At 40.6% G+C, this 12,657-nt stretch overlaps 1 protein-coding gene across 1 annotated transcript; it reads right to left on the reverse strand.

Moving 5' to 3' along the window:
• Nucleotides 1-1,644: 1,644 nt before the first annotated feature.
• LOC104612746 (uncharacterized) lies at nucleotides 1,645-4,888 on the reverse strand. The gene is made up of 3 exons (XM_010280310.1): nucleotides 4,306-4,888; nucleotides 3,490-4,062; nucleotides 1,645-1,991 (listed from the first exon to the last, which is right to left on the reverse strand). Exons 1-3 carry the CDS (start codon nucleotides 4,886-4,888, stop codon nucleotides 1,645-1,647), a joined length of 1,503 nt encoding a protein of 500 aa, XP_010278612.1.
• Between the last annotated feature and the right edge of the window lie 7,769 nt (nucleotides 4,889-12,657).

A 12,657-nucleotide genomic window follows, 5' to 3' on the forward strand; every position in this document is an offset into this window, starting at 1 on the left:
ATCATTTCTCAACCAAATTTCTGAACTTTTTACATAAAGTTCCTGTGATCCTGTCACACATCTTTAATTCATGGAGGCAACAAACTAAATTCTGTAGAAAAATTATCTTAAATCTTTCCTTCTTTAGATGAACTAATAGCTGTAGCAATTAGCTGGATCCTTGTATATTTAGGATTCTAATGATTAATAGTAAAAAACAAATTAAGAAATTAAATATTTGTTCCCAAAGATAACGTTTTTGTGGCATTTATGGAAAATAATAAATTCATGTACATACATATATTTATGAACATAAATTACTAATGGATCTGGCCTGAGTGTTACATTGAGGGACAATCCAGAGAGAGAGAGAGAGATTATATCAAAGAGAATCGTTTACAAGATCATGAACATGTATAGATGCTTTGAATATTACAAACAAAATTCCCAAATGAGTGTGCAACTTGATTTGGATTTCTTCATGTATGCATGAAATTTCAAAAAGGAAATTAAAGAAAGAAGATAAACTCCTGCAATTACCAACAACAATGGCAACACACCAAGGTGATGTGAAGTAATCCACCAAATAGGATTTTAACCAGGCTTAGGCAATCACTTTCCACTGAGACTTGGGTAAGGCCCAATTCACATTCAAATTGCAAAGCATAAAGCATTGCAAAAGACTCTAACTTTTCAGAAGAACCAATTGGGAATAATCTAACAACTCGGCCCATGATGAATTCTCTCCTTCATGGTTCCTGATGATGATGCCAGCCCCCACATTAGAATCCCATTAGATTGTGCTTTCTGTATCTCCACCAGTACTGGATATAGATTTCAGATTTCAGAGATTTCAGTAGAGTTTGGGTATTTGAATGAATACGAAATGGAATCCCATCATCCCCCACATGTGTAAGGCCTTATTGAATCATCATAGCCCTTAGAAAAACAATAAAAGGTCTTTTTCAGAAAGGAAAGATTACTTTCCTAATATGTATCATAAGACCCACACACTGTGCTTGAATTTCTCCAAAAGAGAGTAGGTATCGTGTGTTTTGCATATTGGTTGCTTTTGTTTTTTGAAAAGCCATTTGCAATTGTAAAATCCGACGTTCTGAGTTTTTCTTTTTAATAAGATATTCTGGTGGCTTCCTCTCACTAATACCTCCCCCACAATGGAGAAATGTAGATTAATTTAATAATCTCCATTGCTTATCCTTTTTGCTTATAATAATTCTGTTCAATGTTTCTATTGATTGGATTTCTGCTTTGTTTATTTTGTCCAAATTCCAATGGTTACTGATGATGCGCGATCTGGAAGCTCCTAATTGGAGAATTGTTTGGACATACTTGCGTGGTGAGCTGGATCAATCTACAAAATAATGCTTAGAGGGACCGGGGTGGAAGACCCGGTGAGGTCGCTCTGTGACGTTCGAAGTCAATTAGGAAGCTTCTGGAATCGATTACATGTCACCTCGGTTCCTAAGCCCCGAACTGTCTTAGGTGTCGAGGTGACTTTATGCCTAGGTCCCGTGATGTTGGATCGAGTGCTCGAATCCAAATCGGAGAGCATACTCCAGCTTCACCTCGCTTGGGCCGTACAGTAGCAGTCCCGCACCGCTTCCTTACTGGTTGGACAATGTGAAAGATCCAGGGCTCCCCATCTCAAGTTGGTATTACATTGACCGGGTCTAGTGCCGCACTGGTTGACGCCTTTGACATGTGAGTGAGCTTGGTCAAATCAGGGGTTGGTGCATCGAACGTGCACTCTGCTACGAAGTTTGCCAAGGCCTGGGCTTTGATTGTTGGTCGTGGCTCGAACCGGATATCGTATTCGCTCAGCTCGATGGACCACTTCATCAATCTTCCAGACACCTCAGGCTTGAGCAAAATTTGCCTTAGGGGTCTGTTGGTGAGAACAACGATTGTGTGGGCCTGTAAGTATGGGTGTAGTTTCCGGGTTGCTATGACTAGTGCATATGCTAGTTTCTCGATCTCCGGATACCTAGTCTCTGCATCCAACAAAATTTTACTAATATAGTAGATGGGTCGTTGGACCCGATCTACTTCTTTGATTAGTTCCAAAATAACTACTTCATCACTCGCGGAGATGTATAGTTTTAACTCGTCCCCTTCCTTAGGTTGAGTTAAAACCGATGTGGTACTTAGGTACTATTTCAGCTCGTCAGAGGCGAGTTGGCACTCTTCGGTCCATTTTAAATCCTTGCTCTTTTTTATTGCTTTAAAAAAGGGGAGGCATCGGCCTGCTGATTTAGACATGAAATGACTTAGGGCTGCGACCTAGCCAGTCAGCATCTGAACTTCTTTTATTTTTTGAGGTGGTCTCATATCTAGGATAGGATTGCCTTTATATTTTTAGGGTTGGCTTCAATACCACATTGGTTGACTATGTAGCCTAGGAATTTACTCGAAGTGACTACGGAAACACACTTATTAGAATTTAATTTCATATTTTATTTTCTTAAATTTTGAAAAACATCATTTAAATCGATTAACAAAGAATTCGAAAACTGGGTCTTCACGACCATGTCATCAACATAACATTCTACTTTATTGCCAATCAATGGCTAAAAAACTTTATTTACAAGGCGCTGGAATGTTTCCCCAACATTTTCCAATCCAAAGGGCATAACCTTATAACAGTATAGCCCAAGCTCAGTTACAAATGTGGTATTGTCCTAGTCAGCAGGATCCATCCTAATCTAGTTGTAACAGGAATAGGTGTCCAGAAAACTCAGCAACTCGTGCCTTGAGGTCGTGTCCACTAGGCGGTCAATCTTGGGCAGTGGGAAGTAGTCTTTCGGGCAGGCTCTGTTCAGGTCAATATAGTCGACGCACATGCGCCACTTGCTGTTGGCCTTCTTCATTAGAACTGGGTTGGCCACCCAGCTCGGGTAATGGACTACTTGATGAAGTTTTCCGCGAGGAGCTTCCCGACCTCCTCATCGACTACCCTCCATCGTTCCGGGGTGAGGTTGTGTTTCTTTTGTCTTACTGGCTTGACTAAAGTGTCGACATTAAGCTTGTGAGTTATTATTTTTTGGGTCAATCCCAAACATCTCTACAGCGTACCAAGCAAAAACATATAAATTTGTAAGTAAAAAACTTACTAGTTGAGTTTGAAGTGGCTCACTGATCAAGGCAATGATTTGAAGAGTTCTAGTTGGTTCGGCGTTAGAGACCGGTATGTGGATTGTTTCTTCTTTCAGGGTAGCTCGCTCTTTGGTGTACTCCGCTGGTTGCTCGAGTTCAACGTCTTTCACTAGCTTTACTTTTCCTTTCAGAGTGGCCATGTAACATTTACGGGATTCGCGTTGGTCACCTCGCACGACCCCCACGCCATAGTTAGTTGGAAACTTCATCGCTAAGTAGTGGATACTATCGCATGTAAAACGTGTGTGATAGGCTGACCTACTATCGCATTGTAAGGGGACAGAGTCGTGACCACTAGGAATGTGTGCTCAAATCGTACAATGTTCGGCCACGTGCCTGCCTCGGCGGGTACTGTGTCTCGACCAAGAGGCCTGACCTCTTCGCCGCAGAACCCTATAAGGGGTGTATCTGCCGCCTTCAGATTGCTATGTTGTAACTGCAATTTGTCGAAAGCCTCTTTGAAGAGTATGTCTGCTGAACTGCCTGAGTCCACTAGAATGTGTTTCACCTCAAAGTCGTTGATCCTTAGCTTCACTACTAAAGCATCATCATGCGGGTATTGGATGCCGTGCGCGCCGTCCTTAGTGAAGTAGATAGGTTCTTCAAGTCGAGGTCGCTTTGGCGGGTTTTCGCCTTCGTTCTTCAATTTGCGGACTGAAGTCCTCCTAGCTGTTGATGTACATCTCGCGATGATGGACCCGCCGGTGATCGTATTGATCACTCCGCGAACTGGCCTCTCCTCTGGTAGCTGCCGAGGTGGGTACTCATTCTGCCTGCTAGTCTCCGGGGCATTCCTCCTTTGGTCATCCTGACGATCCCCTATCGGTCTGCCTGCCTTCTCTCCTCTCGCATGATGTAATTCTTCAGGTACCCGCGGCGGATAAGCTCTTCGATCTCGTCGTGGAGATTCTTGTAATTTTTCATATTGTGTTCGTGATCTCAGTGGAAATGGCAATAGACATTCTAGTTTTTTGTTGCCGTGTCTCCCCTTCGCCTGGGCGACCATCTGACAAAGGAGGAGTCCTTACTGGCCATTAAGATCTCTCCTCGCTTACCATTCAGAGGTGTGTATTTTGTTCTCTCTACTGGCGGAGTCCTAGAACGCTGACCTGACTTGTGGCCGCTTGCTTCTTTCTCTGTTCGGGGACTTACTCTTCTTTCTTTTCTGCCCGTTGTTGCTCATCCCTTCATCCTCCCTTTTCCTCTTTTCAGCCAATGGATTATCAGTCTTTTGGTTAATCTTCTCCTTGGTATTGATGAACTGGTCTGCCAATTTAAGAAATTCGGTGATAACTTTTGGTTTGTTGGCTGCCACATTCCAATTGAACTCTTTGTGGGTGATCCCCTTTTTCGTTGCTGTGAGACGGACCGTTGGATCGAGGTCCGGTATCTGCTGGCAGATGTCGTTGAAGCACTTGATGTAGCTTCTGATTGACTCCCTTTCCCTCTGAACCACGTTCAGGGGGCTCTCTTGTGATTTTGGGCATTTCTTAATGGTAATGAAATGCGTAGTGAACAGCTCGGCAAACTGCGCCCAACTTTTGGTGGAGTCCGGTGCAAGGTTCTTATACCGGGTTCGAACTACTCCCCTGAATGTGGTGGAGAAGGCCACACACATGCAGGCTTCGTCAGCCCCGACTAGGTGCATCTGAGACTGGAAAGAACCTACGCCATCATTGGGGTCGAATGACCTGTAATACTTGTTCAGTGGTGGAACCTTGAAGTCTTTCGGCATTGGGGTTGCTAGGAGCTCGGGAAACAGAGGAGATGACCGACTAAGCAAGGGAGGCGCAGTCTTCGTTACTACCGAGCTCACTTCTTCCTTTTCCTTAACTTGTTCTACTTGTTGGTTTGGCTTTGTTGGCGGGTTGTTTCTGGCAGAGGGGTGATGAGTCTTGTGGCGTCGCCGTTGTTGCTTCTTCACTGGCTCGACGTTGGTGCTGCTGACCTCGGTATGGTCTAGTATATCGACATTGTCACGAACATTGTCGCGAGGTGGGTCTTGGTTCCCTCTTGTCGAGTTCTCCTGATTGTGGAGTTTGCACCGGCTATCACGAGGCACGGAAGGGACTGGCCTCAAGTTCGCGCCTCTAGCTCCGGGCTGGTTCTTATCTCCTCGCGATCCATTGTTCTCTTGTTGGGAGTGTCGCGGCGGGTTGGACCTGTAGAGTTGGTTATCCACAGGCCTATTTCTAAGGTTTCCTTGGGATACTAGGGGAGTATGTTGACTGCCCCTCCTCCCACGAGGTGGAGTCTGACCCCTAGGAGGGACTAGCACCTACAAGGTCCCCTCACCCCGAAAGGGGGATCGACGGACGTTCTGGCTGGTTCTGGCCCTGGCATAATCCTAGGTGCTGAGGTGGAATCGGCAACTGGTTCGGCTGTAGTGGTGGTAACTACTACTGATACTGTTGGTACAGGTAGTACTGTTGATATTGTTGAAAGTGTTGGACCTGTTGCATTTGGATCTGTATTGTTTGGACACACTAAACAAGATCATGAAATTGGGAGTGCTCGACTCCGAGAGGGACCACAGATGGCTCAGAGAAAGTCATGCCCATTAGGGGGAGAGGGATGCTCACCTGTGTGGTGCCTTGTCGTACAGACAGTGACGGGACCCCTGAAGCTATATGGGGAATAGTAAACTGGCCAATACATACCGTGGGGCCTTGGGGGAAGGATGATCGTTGATCTTGCCCCCCGGTGGCATTCAACTCGATGCTTTTCCCGGTGTTGCTGGAAGAATCCATTGAGGTTGGAAAGAAAACTGGAACTATAACTAGGATCGGGATGACCTTTTGATCATTTCTCACAGATGACGCCAATTGATAATGCGCGATCTAGAAGCTCCTAGCTGGAGAACTGGCTAGACGTACTTACGTGGTGAGCTGGATCAATCAACAAAACAGTGCTCAGAGGGACTGGGGTGGAAGACCCGGTGAGGTCGCTCCGATGCTTAAGTCAGTATCCTGTGTGTTTGCGAACTAGTATGGATGGTAAAGAGATTGAATGTGAGTAATCACGCGTACTAGGACCCTGGAGGGGTTGATGCCCTTATATAGCTGAGCAATCATGGGTCTTGCGCAATAGTTCCGGGATCTTTGGCCTGAGTGGATGAGATCCGTTTCCGCTTTAGTCGGGGGGTAACGTACTAGTCAATGAAGTTTATTGTTGCCGCCTGATCCGGGCGGGGAGAGGATGAGTCCTGTCGTTACGCAACGTGATCCTGTGACGTTCGAAGTCCGCTGAGAAGCTTCTGGAATCAATTACATGTCACCCCGGTTCCTGGACCCCGAACTGGCTTAGGCGCCGAGGTGGCCGAACATCCGAATTCTGAAAACTGCTGACTAGACTCCCCTTGCTGAGTTGTCATTTTACGGGCAGATCGCATCAATGTGACCTTTACTTACTAGGTCGTGCCAAATTACCCCTCATCACTTATTAGGTCGTGCCAAATTACCCCTCATCAGCAATCTATCTCTCTGTATGTTGTAATATAATATTATGCCCCCTAATAGGCAAAACTGAAGAATTAAAGAATATCATGTTTGCTTTATGCCAGGATTTGCATTAATTCCTGTTCGGCTGCAATGGATTTAGCACTTAATTTCCACTCTCAAACTGCAATTTTTGTACTAAAATAGATTTCCCACTTCTAACCTGGATTGCCTAGCCAGTTCCCTCACTTGGCTCAGTCTGGCTGCAACCAAACCTGTTAATAGTTGCGCCTTAATTTGGCCTGCTGGATCAGTCCCCTCCAAGCTAGACGACCCCAGTTTGGAATGACAGTCCCTCCAAGCTAGACGACCCCAGTTTGGAATGACAGCGAAATTTTCGATGTTTCACATAGTCTCGAAGATACTATAAGGCTGCATTTGGTTTGAAGGAAAAAGTAGGGAAAGATAGGACAACATATACAAGGTTTATAAAGGTTTTTTTATCATAAAGGTCATTACCCAATGTTGATTCCAGCTATTCGATCGAGGCCTTACATGAGAAATAGACTCTGCGACTCATCAAAATTTGATGTTTGTACGAAGTCACCGCTCTCAGATTAAGACCCCATGTTTTTCTTGTCACTCCAAGATTTTACCCTGACATCAAGCAATGGCCCCTATACCCCTAAATGGTGTAAGAGGCTGTTCGTAGAAATGTCGAATTGGTGTATTGTGCTCCAAAGGGATTAACTGAAGTGACTCTCACATGTGATGTAACAACACATATTTTTCATAAATTTGTATTGATCAATCTGAAACGTTTCAACTGAAGACAATAATTGTATCAAACAGGCAAACACAACCTTAATTTACACGGCAAGAGCAAGAAAGCAACGCCACCTAATTCCCTTCCCCCTCCATTTACATGATTGGATGGAGTTGAATTGAAATTTCTTTCAATGAAAATGGAATTGAATTTGAATTTGCCAAAAAACCAAGTTGAATTTGAATTGTATTATTGTCAACATGGGGCGACCAAGGGGGTAGCGACGGATTACAAGATCAACATCTCGACATAGAAAGGGTAGGCCCCTAGGCTGACTTAGAGAGCTTCTTTCCATTAAAGAAACTCAAAGAAAACATTAATTTGCGATGTTGGGTCATCATAGGTCAGCTTGCCAGACTATTGGTTCGAACGGGTTTAGGAGCTTTCCTACCAATCAATCAAATGACCCCCACCCCCTCACAATTTCGAATTGCAAAAATATTGAAATTCTTTTTTGGGTATTAATCACGAGTCCTTGTTCTCTTAAGTAAACAAACAGTATAACATTACATCAATATTTTAATGATAGCAAGTCACTGCTGGAACAAATCATCTATTCAATTGAAGGATAGTTCAATTGAATTTAGAATTTGAAATACCCAAATGGAACATTACATCAATATTTTAATGATAGCAAGTCACTGCTGGAACAAATCCTGCAATTGGTACAAAAATAATGCAAAAATTTAGAATTTGAAATACCCAAATGGCAGAATCCTGAAACCTGTGGAATGTTTTAATTCAATTCATTAAAGTGAGAAGAAAAAAAAAATCAATTACCTGACCTATTAAACTACCACCTTATATAATTAGTTAGGTGAATGTTTGAATTCTATGCCAAAACCTCCACTGCTCAAAGGGGGATTACTTTAGTAACGAATCTATGGATGTCGGTTTACTTATACGCAGTCCTTCATTGAAAGGGCACCCCCACTTATTGACCTCGGTCTTAATTCCTGTCCTTCCTGGAGTTATTGACGTCAGTCTCAATTGCGTTTCTTTTATAGAATCAGACAAAATGGCACCTGTTTGTTGTACCAATTAGCACAGAGATTTAGGTTGTATTTGGTACTATCATTTGTCATTGCTGTTTTTATCATGTACTACCTGCAATCAATACAATATAAATTGGTGAGAGATATGTAGTTATATTAACTTGCTATTTATATAAATACAGTATTGTGATATATATTACAATTTTATATTAACTATAGACAATATTATTTATGGTATTGGTATTTGAATTTTACTTTTTATGAACTACATAGAACCAAAATCAAGTATCTCATTACGTAATACAAGTGTAAGCGTTACGTATATATGTAAATAAAGAGTAAAAATATAAGTTAGACATTTATAATCAAATTTAATTTTTATGACTTACACCAAAATCAAAATAAATATAATATCTGCTTTATAATTGTATATATATATATATATAAATATTTGATTAAATTATAAATTACTTCAACCGTGTGCCGATTTATATTGATAAACATATAACATTTCAAACAGAAACAACAATGACACCAAATACAATCTTGAACCACTCAGCAAACTTTTATTTGCAGGTTCCAAAGATCATACATTCCTCTTTTTTGGTACTCTCAAAATATAACCAATAAGTATTAAATTGAGTTTATGCATATAATATATATTGAATGCTTCAATTTGACTCTCACAACAGTTGCCAGCTTTAATAATTTTGTTATTCACAGTTCACCATCTGTACGTGGCTGCTGAACCATCCAAGCACCAAGATTTGATTCAACATTTAATTCGTTGGACACAGTAACTTTGATTTATTAGGTTTAATTGTGGGACCAATTTGCTGACCCTATCAGATATTTTGAAGAGCTTATTCTTAATTATTTATACTTAAAATGAATACTGTTTATTTCTAAGGCCCCGTTTGGTTAGTGGGGATAAGGGTTTGGAATCGGAATCAAAATGAGTTATTCCGATTTTAATTATTTGGTTGAGCGGTTTTGGAATCCCATTCTCATTCTTACTGGAATAGCACTCCCCCATTTGAGGGAATGTTACTCCTTGCCCCTTTCCTTGGGAATGAAATCCCATTCCTGCTGATTCATATTCTCATTCCCATTCCTATCTGAACCAAACAGACTATGGTAATAGACCATTTCAATTCTGATTCCAAAGGATTTCCATTACTACTGCGAACCAAATAGACCCTTATGTAGAAAACCATCAATAGCATCCTTAAGAAGAGATCCATTACAAGTTGAAGAGATAAATTGATCAAGGGTAGACCAAAAGGGACATGGGCGGCAATAAGAAATGATTAAAGTGCTTGTATACAATTTAAATAGAATGGAATAACAAAACAAGATTCATATAGCCGATCCCTATAATTAGGATAAGGTTTGAATGATGATAATGAATATATTAATTCTTTTTACTAATCAAATTTATGAAAAAGGTGAATAATGCACATACAGATTTGTTATAAGAAATCTTAACAAAGAAATAAAGAACAATCTCATCTGCAACAAATTTTCTTCAACTCAGAGTAGATGAAAAGCATAAAGGGTCCCCCTTAATCTGTGAATAGCATATAGAAGAGGTCGGTCTAACAAGATTATGTAGTTGATCCTCTTGGAAACTTCTCCTTCCTTTCGTTTTCTATATAATGTATGAATTATATCTTGCTTAATTTGAATATTTACCCTTATATTTTATTTTATTGGAGGGTCGTTCTTGGTGCCTCTATTCACTGTAACTATATATAAGTTGTTAATTAATGTAAATGTTAATGATATATCATTGCTTTTGGTGGGGCATGGCTCAAAAGAGTGGATAGCTATATGGATGACCTGAAGCCGGTTTAATGGAATCTTTTCCTTCAATAATTTCTCCAAGTAAATTAGTATTCCGGCTGGAGTGAATGATTTATTGCTTTGTCATCTTGCGGATAAAATAGAATATTTAGGGGACAAATTAAGTAATTAACTGAACAAGCCATTAAGCCATTGATATGAGTCTCATGACTTGATGACTTATTCTCTAAGAGACAAAGGTCATTCAGTTCAGTCCATCAAATGGTCATTTAGTTAAAAGAATCTTAGACCTCACATAATATATAACATGGGTGACGTCGGTCATGTTTAAGAGAATCATTTAACTTCACAGCGACTCAATATTGCTAGGGTTGAGTTGGTATTCAGATTTCAGAGTTGAACAGAGAGAGAGAGAGAAGAACAAGAGGCAGACGTATCAACAACCGAATAAGAATGAGTGGGGCGATGTCGGCCATGGTTGTCATACGACAGTCAAACTTTCTCCATTCAGGATTTTCGGCTCTTCATATCGAATCCATATCCCACCATATGCCTGAAACCCACTTTTCATTTGTTTCATTATAACTTCTTTTCATCATCCGAAAAATCTAACCACCAACCTCTCATTACCTTTTTAGCTTTCCTGGTCCATCTTAGCTGAAAGCTTTCAGCCTCTCCATCTCATGGCCGACTTCCAACTACTATTCCCCTTTTCCGACTTATGAACCTCGATCGAAGAAACCCTTTTCTTTTACCAACGTTTTATAAAATTACGTACGTGTGTGTTTATAAGTATGTGAACAGATGTATTAGATTCAAACGTTGACGGCGCCAACTACCCCCTTAGCTCCATGAAGTAGAAAAACAAAAGAAAAGAAAAACTGATCTGATGGATCTTAATCAGCACTAATATTTTTCTATTTCAGTTGCGTTGAAAAGCACAAAATCAAAAGGGTCGTTGAATGAAAGTATTGGACAACTTATACTGTATCCAATTCGAGACTAGATTATAAAGTAGAAAATAAGAATCTGGTCATAAATCTGCGTTTCTGTCTAACCAACACAGTCTAGATGGAGCAATTTTGGGTTGTGGTTTGTAAAGCAAGAAAAAAGGGAATCATGTCATCTCAGGTTTTCAAGAAACAAAAGCAATTTCATCTTTTTTCTTAACTATGACTGAGGAAGTTCATTCGAAATTGAGACAATCCATGTTCCTCGAATGCTAGTGAGAACTACAACGAAATAATTTCACTTCACGTGGCAACCAGCACCCCATTAATCTTTTCTCTTTTCTAGTCGAGTCATAAAGGGTTGCTTATTAGGGTTTTAAGATGCATTCGTGTGTGTGTGTGTGTGTCAATGTGATCTGAGGACAACAAGTGATATAGAGCATGGAGTGCCATACATATATATTGCCACTCATGCATACTCTCTGTTGTATCTATCTAAGCAGAAACCTAATGCAAGTTGAAGAAGGTTCATGGTGTTCTTTGGTGGTTCAACTGTACCATCAAAAAATATATTTATTATTGGGAGCCTTAGCATGGGCAGGAGAGGTTATTATTTTTGGGACCCATCAAATTCAAAGTTCAAAATCCTTGAAGGAAAAAGAAGGAAATATCACAGAAAAAAGGTTCCCTTTATTAACTTTCTTAGAAGCTTTGATAAGCTTCATAAAGCTTATTATATATTTAAAAATTGAAAGCAATTAAGTATAATTTAAACTTTGAATTGATCTTGTTTTCCTTCAATGAGGTTTACATCATTCCACACGTTAATCAATACCCACAACACAACTTCTCAGAAATAGTTTTTAGAGAGAGAGAGAGAGAAGGGGTTGGTTTGATTCTTAGAGAGGTAGACAAGATAAGGAGAGAAGGAAGTAAGTTTGCTTACTTGCTAAAAGGTAGGCCCTCCTGTTCTTTATAATATTAAAAAGTTGAATGTCATTCAATAAACAAGGCAAGGTCGGCTCCAGGTTCTCTCACCCAAGAGTCTTATAAAACACTGAAATGTGGAAAACTGATCAGCCACAGAAACATGATAAAACCCAGAACCAGTTCATAAGTACCCATGTTTTTTTGGTCCTACATTGCAAATCTAGTAAGATTTGGGTACTGATATGGATTCAATATTGGATTCAACCAGGGATGAAGGAAGCTGAACCTACTCCAGAACTAGTTCTTTTTTTTTGTGAAAACCTCTTCTTCTTGGGCTGGAAACCATCAACTCGTACCCCCTACAGTACAGAACCTCTTCCTCTTGTACATGAAACCGAAGAAGAAGAAGAAGAAGTTCTTCTTGGACAGGAAACAATCAACCTAAACTCTTAATATAAATAAAAATCACTTCACACTAATGATCTAATGAATGTGCAGGAAACCAAAGAACAGAAACTCAGAAAGAAAGCTGCTGAAATTAATGGCGAAACACAAGGAAG

The sequence above is a fragment of the Nelumbo nucifera genome, chromosome 6, assembly GCF_055504915.1.
Source record: "Nelumbo nucifera cultivar China Antique chromosome 6, China Antique-T2T, whole genome shotgun sequence".
Taxonomy (NCBI): Eukaryota; Viridiplantae; Streptophyta; class Magnoliopsida; order Proteales; family Nelumbonaceae; genus Nelumbo; species Nelumbo nucifera.

Excerpts from the sequence above, each read along its gene's own strand:
- LOC104612746 (XM_010280310.1), bottom strand. The coding sequence starts at position 4,888 with ATGCCGAAAGACTTCAAGGTTCCACCACTGAACAAGTATTACAGGTCA. Across the intron at positions 4,063-4,305 it reads CGGGCAGAAAAGAAAGAAGA|AATCTCCACGACGAGATCGA; the intron begins GTAAGTCCCCGA and ends AAAAATTACAAG. Across the intron at positions 1,992-3,489 it reads CACAGTACCCGCCGAGGCAG|AGACTAGGTATCCGGAGATC; the intron begins GCACGTGGCCGA and ends TGTTGGATGCAG.